The following is a 21,770-nucleotide window of genomic DNA, read 5'->3' as shown; positions in this document are numbered from 1 at the left end:
TCAGAGAGGAAGATTTTAGGGCGCTGGGAAGAAAAATCAAGAATAAAAATCTTAATTAGAAAATTAATTAATGATGGAAACTTAATTCAATTACTAAAATAGCAACGGAAACTTAGTTTGTTGCTAAATTAGTGACCATAATTTATTTCGATTTCTAATTAGATGGAAATTAAATTTCATCGCTAATTGTGAGTTTTCTTGTAGTGAATTATATGATGAGTTGCAATAAATGATATGATTTAATTGATCAAATTTTTGAAGGCTCGCCAATTAAATTAACCACCTTCATATAACAAATCAAACAATGCTTGACTAGCAAACAAAAATATAAATATATGGAAAATTAACATTATATGTTTTTCCAACACTTAAATTCGTAGTAATAGAAAGAAATAAAACAAGAAAACTTTACCTTAATCAAAAAGCGTTAGCTGTGGAGTATCGGCAAAGCGACGATGACAACGCTGGCAGCAAACGATATTAGTGCTAGTGATAGCGGCGTTCAGCGATAACAACATGGACGACAACGACATTAATGTGCGGTGAAGGATTTTGAGGTAAAATTAGGATTAGGGAAAGGGAAAGAATAATAAGGGGATTATAAGAGGAAGACGACCATGGGAGTGAAAAAAGGAAAGGGGGTTAGAAGGAAGAAGAAAATACGAGAAGGGAGAGGAGAAAAAGTACAAGCAATGGGAGAGAAAAAAAATATCGAGAGAAAGAAAAAAGTTAGCTGAGAGAAGAAAAAAAAGGTTTGGGTTCTCTTATTTGTTTTAATTGAACAATTTGTAAAAAAAAAATCTTAATATTTTTAGAATTTATAATTAAATTATTTTTAAATAATTTCACTGTATTAATTTTTTCCCTAAATTTCAGGGGGGGCGGTCGCACCCCCTTGGCCCTATGTAGCTACGCCCCTGCATACAATCCATCATTTTGAACTAACAGAGTAGGAGACCATAGTTATGTGTTCTCATATCCATCCACAAAATTGTTGGGGAAAGCCAAAACCAACAAGAGCGGACATAAGTAAACCCCAATCGGCAATATTAAAAGCATTACGTAAGTCAACTTTGATCATACACTTTGGAGAAATTCGCTTGCGAGAATATTTTCTCAATAATTCTTGAGCTAAATGAATGTTATCACCAATGGATCGATTCTTGATGAAAGCCACTTGAGTCGGATAAAATAATATATCCATAACTTTTGGCAACCTTGCCACCAATATTTTGGAGATGATTTTATAGAAAATCGTACAACATGAAATAGGCCTAAAATTCGAAACTGTTAGGGAGATTTAGGAATGAGAGCTATAAAAGTATAATTCCATTGCTTGAGACGTCAGTCATTAGTGTAAACTTCTTTTACCGTATTGATGAATTCTTAATTGGTCATGGGTGGTGGTGGTACATGACAATTCTTAATTGGTGGAGTGACAAGTGGTATCAAAGTCATGATCCAGATCGGATATTATGTGGAGTGACCCTGACCGAAGTTGAGGGGAGGCTCGAAGTAGGTCAAGAGTGATCGGATACTTACGAGAAGAGCCAAAACAGGTCAAGAGTGACTGGATGATTATGGAGAAGTCTGAACTATAAAATTAATTATGATCCTTCATTTAAGAGGAGCGATCATGTCCGATAGTCGAGGGTGACGGACGCTGGGGACGTGGCGCTCCTGTTGACAGTGTGTGGACCTCCGATGAGACTAGCCTACAAGCACAAAAGCGTCAATGCCGAGTAGAGCCGTCAATTTGGGTTGGGCCCGTCGGGTTGGTCCGCCCCGCCAAACAATTTAAGCGGGTTGGGTTGGAATTTTATCAACCCAAGTCCGCCGTGGGCCGACCCGCGCGCGGGTCGGACCGCTCGGGCTTGGGTTGGCCCGTGGGTTGAAAAACACATGTAAGCTAAATTTTAGGCCAATTTATTATATTTCTTTGTTATAGTTTTGAAATAAAAACAGTATTTTTCATCCAACATAAGTTCTCGTTTGTATTCATTTATATTTAAAATACATGTTTATGTATACATTTAAGTGTAGAAAACTTTTTCGAAGTAAAATGTTGAATATATGAAATATTTTTAAATTTTTTAAAAAATTTTTGATGGGCCCGCGGGTTGGCCCGCCAAACCCGCAACCCGCCTTAGAATGGGTTGGGTTGGAAATTTCCCAACCCGCCAAGTTGGCGGGTTGGCCCGCCCCGCCCCGCCAAATGGTTAGCCCGCCACGGGCCGACCCGCCCCGCCACGGGTTGGCCCGTCTGACAGCTCTAATGCCGAGCCAGGGAGTAGTTCCCCGGCGATGACCTTCCGACGCTCAAGTCAGATCTTCGGCGAAAGCAACAGGTAAGTAAAGAAACGAAAGTGGCAGCGTAACTGTGACTACAGTATAATGCGCATACCTTCGTTGAATCTTGGGATCCTTTATATAGGGCTCCCAGGGGTGAGCGTGCACGCTCTTCGAGGCATGCTTGCATCTCAAAGCTTTCCTTGATATGACGTATCAAAAAAGTATACCTGACGCTATACCTCAGTAGCTCGAGCATATCCTGACAAGACAGTGGAAGCTTCTGTCGTACGATTCTCTGCTTGATCATACTGTCGACCATGTTGTCTGTCTGCGACACGGGTTTACAAGGAAAGTCTATATTGAAAAAGACATAAGAAATTTAAAAGGATAAACATATTTTGATTAATATAAAGTCTTTTTTAAATAGAATCTAAAATCTCTAAAGTGAATAATAAAAATAAAATTTTAGATCAAATAAAATTAAAAAAGTTTAGATCTAAAGTGAACATAAAAATTTAGATTAAAATCTAAAGTGAATAATATCACAGAGTCCTACAATAGATATAAATTCTCATGTCAACTTTTGTTAACTTAATACAAGCTCTCTTTTCTTAACGGCCAGATCCATGATTCTTGGAGAGTAACGTTGACTTATTTAATCAGCATTTGAATTGCGTGATCAATTTAATTAATGATTTATTCTTTTAGGTTTTAATGATTTTGTGCAGCTTCTAGGCAAGTTCATTCATTCGCGTGGAACATCAACATGTCGTGTGCACTGTGGACACCTCCCGGATCAAATCGGAGTTTAAACCGGTTTAAATTTTAAGTCATGAGGATGGAACAACCAAAGACGAAACTTTCATATATAACTATATCTTTAGCATATGTTTATGAGCTGTGTATCTTATGTGTCTTTTTTTTTTATATTCGTAGGAACGATATTAAAGAGACTGTTAAGATAACGGAACTATTTTTTTTTCATATATAGTTATGTCATGCTCTACACTAACATGTACATTATTCACGTTTACAATGTAAACCCCTAAGATGCTTTTAATTTTTGGATAAATCAAAATTTAAAAATGAAACTATTTTTCAACCCTACTCATATTAATTTATCATGTATTGTCAATTAGTTTGCCCTAATGTCATTAATTTATTAAGAACAAAATCCATGATAAATGACTACTTTGTTAAAGATTTAATTATGCCATCCAAATCCAGCTGATGAGTGACCCTTAGTCTGTAGGTCATGCTCAATTTAACCTAAGTCAAGTTGTACATATATTTTTTTAGAAATAAATATTTTAAAATTTATTATATCACTAAAATAATTAAATAATATTTTGTAAAGTAAGCCTACCACTAATGACATAACACCGAGCACAGTTCGAAAATTTCATAAACTTAACCAACGTTGCCAATTAACATGGTGTGGGGTTCAAAGCCATTAATGACAAATAAAATGTATACAACAAGAAATTATATTTGTTTTTTAAACTAAAAAAATTATACTCTTTATTTTTGTTATTATAAAAAAGCATCTCAATTAAAAAAAATATTTCATTTTATTTTATTTGTAAATACCCATTTTTAAAAAACTTTAGTCAAAATTACTATATTTTAATAATAGAAGGAAAAATAAATAAAAATAAATGGCATTCTTTAAGTCCAAAATTATTTATTTCCCTCGATTAATATAACAATTTTGAGTGGATTTATTCCTCCATTTTTTTTCCTTCCCCCAAAAGGCATTGTTTTCCTGAGCTATGATTGGACTTTTGAGCTTTCTTGCTTGCTTCGTCTTCTAGAAAATTCCGACGACTTCTAGTCGCATACTAACAAATCTCCGGAGTCCAGAACGACTTGGAAGAATTCCATCTATCGCGTCCGGAAACAAGAACAAGGAGGAATAGGAGAGGAAGAAGAGAATTATGAGGGAAAGAACTCATCTGTCTCTTGTTTCTGCTTTCGTTCTTCGTTTTTTAGGTTTGTAAAATTAGTTATTTTTGGTTACTTTTTCGACACTTTTTCGCTTTTCTTTGATCTCGCTCAACGTAAAGGTCGCGTTTTTCAGCAGATTTCTTGACGGCGCCGCCTGCTTGGAGATCACCTCCCCCCAGAAGAATTGTTTTTTGAGCGCCGTGATCCGCAAACAAAGCGGTCTCCGTCGGAAGAGGGAGCGGATCCGTCGAGCTCGTCCTCGGAGAGGCGATTTGGCGGTCGGACTCAAGCTCGCCCTGATCTTCATGCGAGTTCTGGAGCTGTCGTCCCGATTGGCCGATGGAGATGGAAGGCAGCGGCTCTCGAGGCAGTTCGAACTCGCCGCCGCCGTTCCTCGTCAAGACGTACGATATGGTGGACGACCCGTCGACGGACTCCGTCGTCTCGTGGAGCGCTAGCAACGCGAGCTTCGTCGTCTGGAATGCGCCGGAGTTCGCCAGGGATTTGCTACCGAGGTACTTCAAGCACAATAATTTCTCCAGCTTCGTCCGGCAGCTCAACACTTATGTGAGTGGAAAATTTTCCTTAGAAAAAAGACCTACTTTTTTGACTTCAATTCGCAATCCCTTCAGTTATGTTCATTATTTTTTTTTTCATCATTTATTGATTGGATAATCTCGCCTGCTTTCTTTGACCTACTTTGTGTTTGTTGAATTGTCTCATTGACAACAACATATCATTTTCATTCCCTGAACTAGGATCTTCAAATAGAAACTAAGAACAGATATCAACTCATTAGAGACAGATTTTGTGTTTGTCTAATGTTCTTGTGGTGATTCGAAGAGAATTGAAGTGTTCATGTTCTGTCGTAGGGCTTCAGAAAAGTAGATCCTGATCAGTGGGAGTTTGCAAATGAGGATTTTGTACGAGGACAGAGACACCTCCTGAAGAACATATACCGACGCAAGCCGATCCATAGCCATTCGCTGAATTCTTCATTCGACAAACAGGAGCTCGAGGAAGAGATCGAGAAGCTTAAGCAAGAGAAGCGCAGGCTTTGGAACGAGATCCAGAGGCATACACAGAAGCAGTTTGGATTAGAATGCCAAATGCAGTCTTTGGAGGAAAGGTTGCAGGTCGTCGGAAATCGACAGAAGGGTTTGATGTCATTCATGGCCCGAATCATACAAAACCCTGTTTTCCTTTCTGACCTCGTGCAACACTCTGATTTTCACACCAAGAAGAGGAAATTGCCGAGGATAGACTACTTGAACGAGGATATTTGCGCCGAAGAACAGCAGGTTGAAACTTTCCAGGCCACCTCGAGGGAGCATGCATTCGACATGGAGCCATTCGAGAAGATGGAGTCATCTCTGAATTCTTTGGAGAATTTCTTCAGAGGTGTTAGTCAAGCATCCGGGGATGACATGCCCTACGACACACTCGTTCCTTGCCTGCCATCTAACGTGATCATCTCCGAGATGAATGCCTCATCAGGAGAGACCGATGTGGATCCGCAATTGAAACTTCAGCATTCTTCTTCACCTCCCTTAGAAAACATACAGTCATCACCGGAAACTCCCGCAAACGAAAAAGAAGTGGACTCCGGCAACAGATTTTCGGAAATTGATGTGAATTTGGAGCCAGATTCTACCGAGATCGATTCATCAAGAGATATTGGGAGCACAATCTCTGCAGTGCCTACGGGGAAGAACGATGTGTTCTGGGAACAATTTCTCACAGAGATTCCAGGTTCCCACGATACGAAAGATGCTGAGCCGGCGGTAACTGATTATTAGGTTGTTTAGTACAGTTCTAAGTTAATAAATTATTAGGCTGTTTTCCTGCACAAAACATGGATGTAACTACCTGTGCTATCAGTTCAGCTTCCATACTTACATTAGAAAAAATGGCTTCTGTTAGTTTCGTGATCTTAACTTCTGACGTAGAAGGATAGTCAAGCAGTCGATTGCAGTCAAAGAAAGTTCTTCACGAGATGCATTTGACTGTCTGTTCACAAGATACATTTGAACCATTGTTGGTGTTCTATGGACTGGTCAAATTTTGATCACATTTGGAGACGAGTCGCTCTCGGTTCTAACTCGAATCAAATAGGGCGGTAAATAAGTCGAGCCGAGTCGATCTTTGGGATATTCAAGTTTGTTTAATAAGGTAATCAGTCGGGCTTAAAATGAACCAAGCTTTTGAAATGAGTGTTCAAGTTTAGCTTGGTTTATTTTTTATGAGATTGAGCTTGTTTGAAGCTTGACTTGAGCTTAGTTCGTTTAGATGTTATCAATCTCTCAATTCAAGCTTGGTTCTTTTAGATATTATCAATTTCTCAATTCAAGTTAATTTGAAACTTTTAGTTGTTTGATTGGTTATTAAGTTTGATAATTTAAATTTATTTATTTATTTTATTGTTTATTTAACATATTGAAAAGAGTTTTATTAATGAGTATGGTTCGTGAATGTTCACGAACGTTAATGAGCTGAACACATATGTGTTCCAGCTTGTTTGTTTAGCTTAACGAGTTGTTCAAGCTTGTTTGTTTAATTAATCTTATGATTTGTTTAATTAATCTTATGTATATTGAACGGACATAAATAAACTTTTATCAAGCCGACAACCAAACTTGTTCACGAACGCTTGATTTATTTACAGTCCTAGAACTAAATGTGGCGAAATACCTTGACTATGACGGCATGATGCTCTTCAAAGTTGAAGGAGATGTAGTTGGCGAGCAAGCTCTCCAGCTCCTCCGCCCGACCAATTCCCTTCTGCCATATCATATCACCCATCGATTTCTTGAAGTTTCACTGTGGATCGCACGAGCACATCGCCACCGCGAACCGCTGTAATCCTGCCTCTGTCTCCTTCGCCTCTCACGAGCAGTCGCCTTCAAACGCGGCGAGTGCACCTTCACCTTGGCCAGACGGAGCGGTCGAACCCCGATTCTGAGATTGCAGCCGGAAGCCTTGCTACCAGAGCCCGACTCGGCGTACTTCTCCAACGCACGATGGGAGAAGGTGATTGTTGAGATTCAATCAAAGTCCCACATTAGAAAGATTTGGTAAAAATCATGGGGTTAAAAGGATGTAAGATATCTCCATTAGCATGAGACCTTTTGGGGAGAGCCCAAGAGTAAAGCCATGAGAGTTTAGGCCCAAAATGGACAATATCATGCTATTGTAGAGCTATGTGGACATCCTTTTGGAACCGGAAACTTCGGATTATGACAGAGAAGAGTTAAGTACTTGTTGGTGCAACAAGGCATGATGAAGGCGCTAGGAGAAAGGAAATCGAAAAGCATGGAGAGATCAAATTGGGAAGAACTTCAAGCGAAGACAGTAGCAATAATCAGGTTTTGTCTTACAAATGATATGATGTACCATGTCATGGACGAGGAGTCACCTGTGACAGTTTGGTAAAATTGGAAAGCCGATACATGTCAAAGTCATTAACAAACAAGTTGTATCTCAAGCAGAAATTATTCGGGCTGAAGATGATAGAAGGAACCGATCTGAGTCAGCACATCAATGTATTCAATTAGATTGTAAGCGATCTGAAGCGGGTTGATGTGAAGATCGAAGACGAGGACAAGACACTGATGTTGTTGAATTCTCTACCTTCATCTCTTACATACGAGAATTTGGTTACTACTTTGATGTGGGGTAAGAAAACTCTTAAATTGGAGAAGATCACAAGTGTGTTGCTAGGTTTTCACCTAAGGAAGAAAACAAGCAGATCACAGGTGCGTTGCTAGGTTTTCACCTAAGGAAGAAAACAAGCAGATCACAGGTGCGTTGCTAAGTTTTCACCAAAAGAAGAAAACAAACGATGAAGTTTCTTAGGGAGAAGGACTTGTGGTAAATACTAACTATGAGCGTGGTAGGAGCAAATCTCGACATGGATCTGGTAACAACAACAAGCCTCGTTCTAAATCGAGAAAGAAGAAGGTGATCACGTGCTACAAATGTGGAGGCAAAGGTCATATCAAGAGAGAATTCCAATAAAGATTCGGCCGTTTTTGTGGAATAAGCACGCCGCCGAACTACGGTAACTCTTCTTCTCCTTCCTCGTGTTTGCTCTCCTTTTGTGCGTCTTTGTCTTGTTGCTCCGCGCGATCTTTTTTCTCTCTTCCTCTTTTTCCACACGTTAGAGGTTGAGAGGTGTTGCCTCTTCTTTACGCAACAAATGGTATCAGAGGCATGGTCCTGACCAGATGCTCTCGGAAAGACCCGAACCATGAGAGTAATTGTAATCCTTCATTTGAGGGGAAGATTGTTGGGATTCAATAAAAGTCCCACATTGGAAAGATTTGGGAAAGATTATGAGGTTAAAAAGGATGTAGGATATCTCTATTGGTATGAGGCCTTTTGGGTAGAGCCGAAGAGCAAAGTCATGAGGGCCTAAGCCCAAAGTGGACAATATCATGTCATTGTAGAGATATGTGAACATCCTTTGGACACAACAAATGGTATCAGAGGCATGGTCCAGACCAGATGTAATGTGGGGTGACCTTGAACGAAGTTGAGGGTAGACCCAAAGCTGGTTATGAGTGATCGGATGCTCGTGGGGAGGTTCGGAGTAGGTTAGAATGACCTGTTACTTGCACAGGGCGAGTAGGTCAGGGTGACCGGATACTCACGGGAGGCCCGAAGAAGATCAGGGTGACCGGATATTCGTGGGGAGGCCCAGAGCATGTCAGGATGATTGGATGCTTGCGGGAAGGCCTGAAGCGGGTCAGGGTGACCGGTACTTACGGGAGGCAAGTAGGTCAGGGTGACCGGATGCTCGCAGGGAGACCCGAAGTAGGTCAAGGTGACAAAATACTTGCGAGGAGATCCGGAGTAGGTTAAGACAACCGGGTGCGGATGCTTGCGAGAAGGCCCAAAATAGATCAGGGTGACCAGATACTCTCGGGAAGGCCCGGACCATGTGAGTAATTGAAAATAGGTCAGAGTGACCAGATGCTCTCGGGAAGGCCCGGGCCATGAGAGTAATTGTGGTCATTTGTTTAAAGGAAGGATTGTTAGGATACAATCAAAGTCTCACATTGAAAAGATTTGGAAAAGATCATGGGGTTAAAAAAGATGTAGGATATTTTCATTGGCATGAAACCTTTTGGAGAGAGCCTAAGAGCAAAGTCATGAGGGTTTAGGCCCAAAGTGGATAATATCATGCCATTGTGGAGATATGTGGACATTCTTTGAGCACAATAATGGTCCAGATCAAGACCTTGAACGAAGTCAAGGGGGCCTGGAGCAGGTCAGAGTCACTGAATGCTCGCGGGGAGACTCGAAGTAGGTCAAGGTGATCGGATGTTCGCGGGGAGCACTGAGTAGGTCAAGGTGACCAAATGCTTACGGGAGGCCTAGCCTGGAGCAGATCAGGGTGATCAGATACTTGCAGGAGGCCTGGAGCAGGTCAGGGTGACCGGATGCTCGCAAGGAGGCCCGAAGCAGGTCAGGGTGATCGGATACTCGCGGATAGGCTCGAAGAAGATCAAGATTGACCGGATCCAACTGTTTGCGGGAAGGACCATAATAGGTCAAGATGACTGAATGCTCACGGGGGGGAGGGGGGGCTAGAGCATGAGAGTAATTGTGATCCTTCGTGCATGAGATATTTTTGGAGAGTCCAAGAGTAAAGTCATGAGGATTTAAATCCAAAATAGATAATATTATATTATTATGAAAATATATGGATACCTTTTTTAAGTACAGCGATGATGTGACTGCAGAGAGTGAGCTCAAGATCACCCACCGAGTGACCCGTCCGGTATACTGCCTCCTCCCTGAGAGAGAGATGTCGGAGGGCCGCCTCGATGAGAGGGGACTGGATGAAGCCGTTGAAGGTAGACGGTGAACGAGTGGAAGGCATGATAACCACCGCCTCACAGAGTACGCTCCGCCGCCGAGTGGGAGAGCTTTACCGAACCAGTAGAAAGGGAGCACGCGAGACAAGGTGAAGGAAGAATCGGATGGACGCTTCTTCGCTTCGGTCTCTCGCTTCGTGTTCCTTCGCCATTGCATCTTCTCTCTTCGGCTGTTACAATCGACACGATACAATACGAGAAGAAGTAGGGGCGAAGTCGGCGCAGTTACAAATCCTAGTCCAAAATTGAACCGAACCAAATCGGGTCCATTCAGTTTTGTAGTTCTAAGCCGGTCGATCCGGGCTGAGTTTGATCTGGTTCGTTGTGCAGACCGATACAACTGCGAGAATCGGAGAGAGGAATAAAGTGGAGGTGTCTTTTGCTTTTTAAAAATTCTCTCCTTTTTTTTAAATTTTTGCAGTAAAAAAAAAATTGACAACTTCAGGGCATCTCCAACGCTTTAGCGGTAAAATCAGAATCTTAATTTTCGATAATAGAAAGAGAAGCTCAAAAAATCTTACAAAAATTTTCATCGGAGATGCTCTTATACGGCCGGAGGTTCATCAAGGGCTAACTCGTGTGAGCTGAAAATAAGATGAATTTAAAAAAGTTTCGTCCACTATGACCGTTTGTATGAGATAAGATGATTTGGAATATATTTTGCATATGCTCAAAATTAATACTATCTATTACAGTAACATTGCATATAAATATATTTGTGCCAATAGCGAGAATGCATTTTAAATTCATATTATCATATTGGTAATGCGGCAATTTACCAAAAGACGTACTACAATTAATGTATTTATCAAAAAGTGCATCACGGTTTTGTATTTATCAAAAGGAGCAGGTAAGTGATGTATATTACCGAATATAACCCTACCGCCAACCAACACCTCTGATCAGTCATCAATTCCCAGGCATCCGAACCACATTTTTAAAAAACTTAGATATTAAAAAAAAAAAACGATCATTAGGGTACCTCCCTCCTTCGTGACATGCGAGTGCAGCTCGGTCTTGTGAAACCCTAGTTTAGTGTTCGTGAGCCATCAGTTCGAGTTTTTCTCAAGCGCCATCTAGCTAGCATTTCAGTTTAATTAAAAATCAGGAGTGTTCGTGAGCCATCAGTGAAGGATTCTAGGGTTTACATTACATTAATCAACTAGTATCATAATGGCGCAAAGACGTAGATCGGGTGAATCATCATCCTCTCCACATCAATTAGCTATAAAGGTTATCATTTTACAAACTCGGTGATATTGAGAAGCTGAACTAGTATGATTTAATTTTTTTTATTTTTATAAAGTATAGGGTTCAGTTGATGTTGGACAGAAACTGCATTGGAACAGTGTCCTCGGTCACTTTAAAAGTTTTTTTCAACCATTCACGAAGAAAGGAACGCATGGAGGCGGTGTTATTTTACATGACCGACACATAGTGCTGATCAAACAGTCACCCTTTCGTATTTTTTTGGACATAGAAGATATGCAGCACATCCGTGGGATTTTGGTAAATATATTTAAAAATTGGGATTCAAGTAGTCAAACCTTTAGAATCTCAGGTACAATTTATAAATTTGTATTTTAATTACAAAGTAGTTGTATGGTAAAATTTAAGCTTTTGCTAAACGTGGGACTGATACGATGTCGTATCAGGCCCAAGGTGGGCCTGATACGACATTGTATCAGGCCCAACGTGGGCCTGATACGACATCTTATCAGGCCCAACGTGGGCCTGATACGATGGAGTATCAGTGCTTGATATGACATTGTATCATGTCCGCGGTGTTCCTAATACTTTTGTATGTGTTGGTAGAAGTCTAATAATAATTTAACTTGGTCAGGTGTTCCGGTTTACTTCACAAGAGGAGACGTTTCATTGTTGCTTTTGCAGAAAGGAGTCTACTTGATTGTCATTTAAAGCATCCAAAGGTGACCTTTTTCTAACTCTTCTCAAACAATACTAGATCAAGAATTGAGGAGTTGCTTAAATTTTATGGCAATCGCGTTGAAGGCGAAGATGATGTTTTATTATTTTGCAAATTCTATATTTTGTATATATTTGTTTGTGTCTTATTTTCTTCTAGTACATATAAGGTCCCATTAAGTCTTATAGATATAGTAGATGATTTTGAGAATCTTGATAGATTCAACTGGGTTGAAGCAATCCATGAATTTATGGCTCCACAATTACCTAAGATTGGGGACATATTTTCATCAACTGAGACAAAACATGCTAACACCAACCTCCCTTACCGAAAGGGATTTGCTGGTCTTTTGGCAGTAAGTGTTTAATTTGTGTGAAAATTTTTAATATTTTGCGAACAATTATAAAATAGTTAACCCTTGTCATGGTGAATCAGGCATGGTTTTTGGAGCATGTTCCAATCCAAAAACCATACAAAATAAAAGGAGTCAGAATAAATAAGTGGAGGAATATTCCTTCACATATTAGTAAGGTGAGAGAAATGATTAACCAAGTTTCATCTGAAGAGGTAAATTTAGAATACTTTGACTATAGTTTGGTTAAAAAGTATGGTTTTAACATGTTGTTTAATATTCTTACAGGTTGTGATTGACCTAATCCCTAACCAAGATGAAAGATCATTGGTTGAGAACCTTGCTGGCGTTGATGACAGTCCGCATGCAATGGAGGCATCACAAATTGAAGTGAGTGTAGGAGGAAGGCAGATTAATAATGATTGTTGTAATTGCATTATTCAAGCAAACATAAATAAAGAGCTAACAATGGAGAACATGCAATTGAAGGAGAGGGTGAAAGAGTTACTTAAAATAGTTGAAAAAAAAGGCATGGAATCTCAATATAGCGAGCCTGTAGACGATCCTCAAATTGAACCTGTAGGTGTTACAACAAGAAGTAGGAGAGGACGTGACAGAAGTCGCTATGATTACAGGGATACTCCAATTGATAGTCCATTGTGGCTCAAAACTTTACCTAAGAGGCAGCGTAGAAATATACATATAAGTGAGCCTGCGGAAAAAGTTACAAGTATAGGAGAAGGAAAAAAATTTGTCAAAGAATATGTTGTTGTGGGCAAGGGGAAAGGAAAAATAGGTTTGGATGAAATGGAAGAAGAAATTAATATTGTACAAATGATGGAAGACAAATCTGATGAAGAGGCAGACAAGGATGTAGAAATGTTTGCCAAATATAACAAAATGAGGAAACAAGCAATTGCTGTAAGACGATATATGCAAATTTCTTTGCAATTTGTTAGATATAATGGATTATCTAATTGCCTTTTTTGTTTGTATGCATAGTATGTGAAGAAGCAATTTAAGTCTTCCAAGAAAAAAAAACAAGACGAAGAGGTGGCGTACTTGTTAAAAGCCTTGGAGGAAATAAAGTATGTAAATTAAATAGTTGAATAGTAAAGTATAATATATGCATATCTGATTACATATTTGTGCTAAGGTTATCAAAAAGAAATTTGTAAAAATAATCTGTGATTTGTTTACTTTGTAGGTTTACAAATGATATAGTTTGGGAGGAACCACCCTTTTGTTTAAATTTGTATTCCCTTTTATCTGGTGTGAATGGAGAAATGTTGACAAGAGGGGATGTAATCGACACGTATTGTAAAATTTTATTTAGGGGGGCATTCCCGTCTGGAAGCACATACAACAAGTCAATATATTATTCAACATTCTTCACAGTAAGGAATTGATTTGATTATAGTAAAAAATAGAATTCTTTTTATTAGTTGGTTATGTATAGATGACTTTGTATATTTGTAGTCATTAATGAAATCGTCAAGTAAGTTTGCCTTCCAACACATGATAAAGACGGATAGACGAGATGAAGAGGTAAGGTATATATTTATACCTTTGTGCAGTGATAATGCACACTTCCACTTGCTGGTGGTGGACACCAAATCAATGACGTTCAATCAGTACAATTCTCTTGCAAGTGGAAGTAAATACAAATATGAATTTGAAGCAGCGGTGAGCATCTAATAATAATGTGTAGGTTTGAATTTTTATATAAATGCTAGTTGATGGAAAATGGAAATTTCCTCTTCAATCTTCAGGTATCAGATTTTAAATTATATAGTCGTGAGCACGTTGCTGCTATTCATCCAAACTTGGAAAGACATTATCCGTTTGATAGATGGGTCTCTCGCACAATTGAATGTCCACAACAACAAGCAAGGTAAATCGAGCAGAACGTGTGAATATAAATAATTGATAAAAAAATATTGACAATTAAAATGCTGTTGTTCTTTACAGCGTTGACTGTGGCTTCTTTGTGATGCAATACATTCGATGTCTCCTATATGATATGAAGATGGACTTCAAACAAGGAGACATGAAAAAGATTAGAATTGATGTAATGGTAGCAATTTTGAGGGATAAATATTTTCAAACATTGGATTAAATATCCAAGCTTGTAAGGCAAAAACTTGTATAGAATGTAAATACACTTATTACGTAGTGTAGGACTTTTAATATCTTTGTATATAGTCTTTGTTGTATAATATGGTGGTATGTAGTGTATGAGAAGATTAGAAATTGTCACTGGAATATTAATAATATTGCATAGTGATTAGTCAAATATAAATCACAATATACAAAATGCAATGCTGGTGCTTATCAGTGGAAAGAGACAATGTATATAAGTTGTAATGCACACTATTTCTATCTTCTCAAAACTGAAAACATGGTAACGGTTGGGATTGTTTAAAAAATCAAATAGGCTCGGACCAACAGTCGGTTTCCAGAGCACGTCACTAGGTTCCGTGCCAACTGCCACGGAGCTATACCTTATTAGAAATGGGGTATAAATACGTTTTGACACCAGATATACCATCTTCCCAGTTAGAACTTCACAGGGAACATGATTTCAGGTAGAACAAAGTAGGGGAGGGCCATCAGTGGGTTTTGGTCAAAACCCACTGATGGACCTTGACACCTCTGATTGGACCCATTTCAGCTCTAGTGGTATTCTGGAGTTGCAAGGACTCAGAAGATGGTGGCAAATCATTATTTATTTATATATATATATATATGTGCTGGGAAAAAATAATATAAAATCAGCCTTCGTTGGGCCTGATATGAGGGCATATCAGGCCCAACGTGGGCCTGATATGAGTATCAATTAATAAAGCAATATTCTTTCTCCCCCTAATATAAACTCCAAGCATGCTAACAGGGGCCTGATCAAAATAATAAAATAACATCAATTTTAAAATTCACTTTCCATATGGTAGAAAAGAAAAGCTGTGCAGTGTTCCGTGGCAACTGGCACGGAGCCATACCTTCTAATACATGGTGTATAAATTATGTTTTACACCATATATACCATATCCCCACCAAGACCTTCACAGGGGAATTGATTTCTATTATATCCAAGTAGGGGAGGGGCATCAGTGGGTTTTGGTCAAAACCCACTGATGGACCTAGACACCTCGGATTGGACCGATTTTAGTTCTAGTGGTTTTCTGGAGTTTCAAGGACTCCATATCTGGTGGCAAATCATTATTTAAATTTCTAAAGGTGCTGGGAGAAAATTAAAATACAATCAGCCTCCGTTGGGCCTGATATGCTTGTATATCAGGCCCAACGTGGGCCTGATATGATTGCATATCAGGCCCAACGTGGGCCTGATAACCAAGCATATCAGGCCCAAAGTTCCGTGCCAACTGACACGGAGCCATACTTCGTAATCCATGGTGTATAAATTATGTTTGACACCTTAAATACCATCTCCACAGCAAGACCTTCACTGGGGACTTGATTTCATGAAAATCCAAGTAGGGGAGGCCCATCAGTGGGTTTTGGTCAAAACCCACTGATGGACCTAGACACATCGGATTGGACCCATTTCAGCTCTAGTGGTATTCTGGAGTTGCAAGGACTCAGAATCTGGTGGCAAATCATTATTTAAATATTTATAGGTGCTGGGAAAAATTTAAAATATAATCAGCCTCCGTTGGGCTTGATATGCTTTGATATCAGGCCCAACGTGGGCCTGATATGAGTGCATATCAGGCCCAACGTGGGCCTGATATCCAAGCATATCAGGCCCAAAGTGGCCTTGGCACTGTTCCGTGCCAACTGGCACGGAGCCATACTTCGTAATCCATGGTGTATAAATTATGTTTGACACCATAAATACCATCTCCGCACCAAGACCTTCATTGGGGACTTGATTTCATGAAAATCCAAGTATGGGAGGGCCATCAGTGGGTTTTGGTCAAAACCCACTGATGGACCTAGACACATCGGATTAGACCCATTTCAGCTCTAGTGGTATTCTGGAGTTTCAAGGACTCAGAATCTGGTGGCAAATAATTGTTTAAATATTTATAGGTGCTGGGAAAAATTTAAAATACAATCAGGCTCCGTTGGGCCTGATATGCTTGGATATCAGGGGAAGAAAAGAAAATGTGTGCACTGTTCCGTGCCAACTGGCACGGAGCCATACTTCGTAATCCATTGTGTATAAATTATGTTTGACACCATAAATATCATCTCCGCACCAAGACCTTCACTGGGGACTTGATTTCATGAAAATCCAAGTATGGGAGGGCCATCAGTGGGTTTTGGTCAAAACCCACTGATGGACCTAGACACATCGGATTGGACCCATTTCAGCTCTAGTGGTATTCTGGAGTTGCAAGGACTCAGAATCTGGTGGCAAATCATTATTTAAATATTTATAGGTGCTGGGAAAAATTTAAAATATAATCAGCCTCCGTTGGGCTTGATATGCTTGGATATCAGGCCCAACGTGGGCCCGATATGAGTGCATATCAGGCCCAACGTGGGCCTGATATCCAAGCATATCAGGCCCAAAGTGGCCTTGGCACTTATAAATGGCAACTGGCACGGAGCCATACTTCGTAATCCATGGTGTATAAATTATGTTTGACACCATAAATACCATCTCCCCACCAAGACCTTCACAGGGGACTTGATTTCATGAAAATCCAAGTAGGGGAGGCCCATCAGTGGGTTTTGGTCAAAACCCACTGATGGACCTAGACACATCGGATTGAACCCATTTCAGCTCTAGTGGTATTCTGGAGTTTCAAGGACTCAGAATCTGGTGGCAAATCATTATTTATATATTTATAGGTGCTGGGAAAAATTTAAAATACAATCAGCCTCCGTTGGGCCTGATATGCTTGGATATCAGGCCCAACGTGGGCCTGATCTCCAAGCATATCAGGCCCAAAGTGCATTGCTATGGTATCCTTTCTTATAAATTTAATTTACATTATTTTTATTCACCATACATTTTAGTTACACAATCAGTAAATCATTACTACAATAAATTATTACAATTGTTCACTATTTCTATAGTTTAAAGTTTTTGTCAGACATGATTTTGTGTCCAAGTCTAAATCTATAAGCTCTCATATCAGCTTGTACAAAGTCTGTAGATCTCCGGAACATCAAACTCTCTGCATAGCGCATTATAAAAAAAGCACAATCCAACCTACAAAACAAATGCACAATCCATCATAAAAAAGTCAAATAGAATTATTATGTAACATACACTAATACTTACGATTTGCTTTGTGTGGGGCCAATAACTTGCATCGTTTTATACTCTCTCCCAGAGAATGGTTCTAAACCTTTATGCCATATGTGATAGTATGACCAGTTCAGCTCCTTAAAAAACAACACCTACAAATATCAAACCATAGTAATTAATACATAAATAATGATTATTGGATATAAGAAATTTGTTACTTACAGTTTGATTAAAAACAGAAGTGTAATTTTCTGTGGTGCCAAGAGAGTTATAATGAATTATTTGTCGTTCCTCCAGGTCCATGACCATTAGATGCCAATGATCATCTTGGTTATGTAGAGGACAAAAAATATATCTAATGTCCTTGTCGTCATCAGTTTTTTCAGTTTGTTTCAATGCATCCACGTGCATCATTCCGAACAAGTCCTATGCAAATAATAGAGCTATTATGATGACTGCATCCAATATATAATGTAAACAATTTACAATGAGGTAAGGGACATATTGGGAATCCAACCCCACAAAATATGGATGGGTGGTATGGTGAGTTAGAGTGTTTGGCTTCATTAGCAAGAATATTCCAATAAACATTTATGCAATCTCCATTGGTATATTGTGTCGAATCAAATATTATCATAAAAGATTGCATATCTAAGGAGAAATTATCATTTGCCCATATTGGTTGCACCGTCACCCTACACACAAGTATACAGTCAATGGTATTTAATAAATTGAAAATAAAAAAATTATCATTAAACTCCAATAATAATCCTTTGTTGACATGTGGGTTAAGAATTTAGGTTGGCAACTACGTTACCTTAACTGATTGAGCTTCAACAATGCATCGGCTATCACATCATCTTTGCTCTTTTTAAAAAATGTTTTCGCTTGCTGAGATAATTAAAATAATACTATGTCATTAAGGATTATACAATAACAACTTACCTACTCTCGACCGTACCTTCAATATTTTGGTTTTGACCTTGTTAATTTCATGACATTGTGTTTCTATCTGTGATGAACTTGTATTTTCTGTCTTTGATGGTGCAGGAGCATCTGGTTCGACAGTAAGAACAAGTTGTTTGCCTTTTTTTTTTGGTGCATTGGGATATCAAACTTCTCTGGGTTCTCTTTCTTTTGGGGCCTACACGAAAATTAGTTGGAATTATAGGCAGATTAGGGTCTATGCCTTCTGATGCTGGGTCTATGCCTTCTGATGCTCTTGGCTCCCCTGATATGCTTTGTATGACTTGTTGGAGTTCTTTAATCTTATTTTCGGTATCGGCTATGATTTTGTCTTTTGTAGTTAAAATCTGTTATCCACGTTAGAATTTATAGTGTCAGCCTTGTTGCCACTCGTATCCCGTTCTTTACGCAGTTCACTTATTTGTTGATCCTTTTCTTTAAGCATAGCTTCCATATCAGCAATCACAATATCCTTTGCTGCTACTAGACTATCCTTTTCTTCTATCACCGTTGCCAGGTTTTTATTAGCTTCCTCCAAACTTTGAGAAGCTTTATGTAATTCTTGCTTTAAACTCTCAATTTTGTTATCCTTTTCCTTGCACAAACTACAATCTACGGTATCGTCACACTGGAGTTGGCCTTCTTCGGCTTGATGTAAAGATCCTTGGCCAACCAACTCAAGATACTCAGATGGCTGAGGCCGGTTTGGTAGTAAATTAAACTCTGATTCTGTCGGAATTAAATCTACTAAAATTTTATCTGCAGTTACACGGTCTATCATTTTTTTTACTGTGTCAACATGATAGTTAGGGCACCTCCATCGGAGTATTCTTGGCAATTTTTCTGGATGGTCTGGATCAATAATGCTGATGTGCTCACACACCCATACCTACAATATGATTATAAAAATAATTCATAATCTTTACACATATCTTGCTATATATGTAATCGGACTTACAGCTAAAATATTTGGAAATCCCTTTAGCAAGGGGGCCTTGGGCGTTGCATCAGCAACCTGTGGTTTTAGTCTTAATGTAAGCTCCAATCCAATGGAGTCTAATTGTTGAGCCATGAAACTGTATACTGCATTGCACCAGTTAAACCTAGCTAAGTTGTCAAAATCATTTACACAGTCAATTAGGGAGAGCACAGGTATTCTGAGAACATTGCTACTCCCACAAAATAGAACTGTTGTAAAAAAATACAGGATAAAAAGCTGACAGTACAGCTTGTCGTTTGATCTAGACTTCCTAATCAGTTTCTCTAAATGTTTGGCAGAATAATCCGATTCTCGGAAAAACTCCATGTACAATGCGCTTGAAGCCTCATTTAAATCGAGACGAACTATATCTCCATTGTCGGGTAGGCCAAGAATCAGTCCCACATCTACCTTTGTAAAATTGAGCTTCTTCCCATGGAAGATAAAGTTTTTTTCCTCATGATCCCAGTTATCAAACATATTTTGTACCTGAGCTCTTACAAAAGAACTATCAGGGAGGTCGAGGATCTAGGAAAAAGGTGTGCCTCGAATCATCTGTTCTTGTTCTGCAGTCGGGTTAACAGAAGAGATAAACTTTCTGAAGTGGCAAATGGTACTTTTCCAGTTCATTCTTTTAGTTCTTCCTCTGTTGACGTAACTTTGATAATTTGGTCGATCAGCACACAGACTTGTGGAGACTTCTTTTGTTGCCATTGCGAACCTAGGTACTGTATAACCACACACAGAAAAACAACTCTCAGTTCCCGTAATAACGACTATGCTCTTATTCTAACACACCCACATAAACCCTAGGTTAACTGGTTATAGAAAGCTTAACTAAATGAGCAACCGACCTACGTACGGAAATGATTCTTGAACGCCGGTGAAGGAAGAGTGGGTTTTGGCCCGGAGCTGCGTTGAATGGCTTCGAGAAGAAGATGAAGACCGAAGCAGGAGAGTGTGCGCTTTTGCAGATTGAAACTTGGGCCTGATATCTCATTAATTTATTTTATTTAATCACCTCGATTTATGTGTAAGATTATTTATTATTATTTTGAAATAATACTGCTTTATTAAATGATATTCATATCAGGCCCACGTTGGGCCTGATATCCAAGCATATCAGGCCCAACAGAGGCTGATTGTATTTTAAATTTTTCCCAGCACCTATAAATATTTAAATAATGATTTTCCACCAGATTCTGAGTCCTTGAAACTCCAGAATACCACTAGAGCTGAAATGGGTTCAATCCGATGTGTCTAGGTCCATCAGTGGGTTTTGACCAAAACCCACTGATGGGCCTCCCCTACTTGGATTTTCATGAAATCAAGTCCCCAGTGAAGGTCTTGGTGCGGAGATGGTATTTATGGTGTCAAACATAATTTATACACCATGGATTACCAAGTATGGCTCCGTGCCAGTTGGCACGGAACAGTGCCAAGGCCACTTTGGGCCTGATATGCTTGGATATCAAGCCCACGTTGGGCCTGATATGCTTGGATATCAAGCCCACGTTGGGCCTGATATGCCACTGGGAGGACATTGTCATTAGCATCTATTGATGTAGCCATCAACAACACACCCGGATATTTGCCTCTTAGGTGTGTGGCATCAATTACAATTAATTTACGCAGATAAGACCTGAATACTCTCTTACAAGTTCCAAAACCCCAAAAACATCATTGGAACTGATTATCCCCATTCCTATGTAGTGCAACATAGGTTTCAGGATCTCTTACTCTTAACTCACGCAGATATAGTGGAAGATCTCTATATGCTTGATCATAATCTCCAACAACTTTCTTCATCGCTTTCTCTCGAGTTATGTAAGCTTTTCTGTAGGATATGGTCACTCCGAACCTGGCTTTTATATCTGCTATAATCATACTTGGCTTGTATTGTTCATTAGCAAGAAATTGCTCTTCAACAAAAGAAGCTACAAAGGATGAAGAGCACGCTTGATGATCAGCACTTTCCCTAATGGTGCCACATTGGTGTTCCTTTATATATTTCGTAACAATGAACTCGACATCCCCCCTGACAACTACTCTCCACTTACACGGTTGATTGAAGCAGACAGCTTTTACTTTATTTTTCCTAGTGTCAACTGGGTTATATCTCATATGTTTAACCATGGCATGCTTCACAAGTTGATTCTTGAACTCTTGTCGAGACTGAAATATCTGTCCTACAAAAAATT

At 39.3% G+C, this 21,770-nt stretch overlaps 1 protein-coding gene across 3 annotated transcripts; it reads left to right on the top strand.

Annotated features, from left to right (window-relative positions):
• The first annotated feature begins 4,031 nt into the window (after positions 1 to 4,031).
• Positions 4,032 to 6,320, top strand: LOC122006817 (heat stress transcription factor A-4b-like). Of its 3 annotated transcripts, none has more exons than XM_042562454.1 (3): positions 4,032 to 4,284; positions 4,373 to 4,806; positions 5,120 to 6,320. In XM_042562454.1, exons 2-3 carry the CDS (start codon positions 4,721 to 4,723, stop codon positions 6,036 to 6,038), a joined length of 1,005 nt encoding a protein of 334 aa, XP_042418388.1. In that variant the 5' UTR covers positions 4,032 to 4,284; positions 4,373 to 4,720; the 3' UTR covers positions 6,039 to 6,320. The 3 variants fall into 3 exon arrangements, with proteins under 3 accessions (XP_042418388.1, XP_042418386.1, XP_042418387.1); XM_042562452.1 differs by having other exon boundaries at positions 5,112 to 6,320; XM_042562453.1 differs by having other exon boundaries at positions 4,064 to 4,284; positions 4,376 to 4,806; positions 5,112 to 6,320.
• Positions 6,321 to 21,770: the final 15,450 nt, after the last annotated feature.

Source organism: Zingiber officinale, chromosome 7B (assembly GCF_018446385.1).
Source record: "Zingiber officinale cultivar Zhangliang chromosome 7B, Zo_v1.1, whole genome shotgun sequence".
Taxonomy (NCBI): domain Eukaryota; kingdom Viridiplantae; phylum Streptophyta; class Magnoliopsida; order Zingiberales; family Zingiberaceae; genus Zingiber; species Zingiber officinale.
Note: the sequence above shows the minus strand (reverse complement) of the source record. Positions and strands in the feature narration are given on the sequence as shown.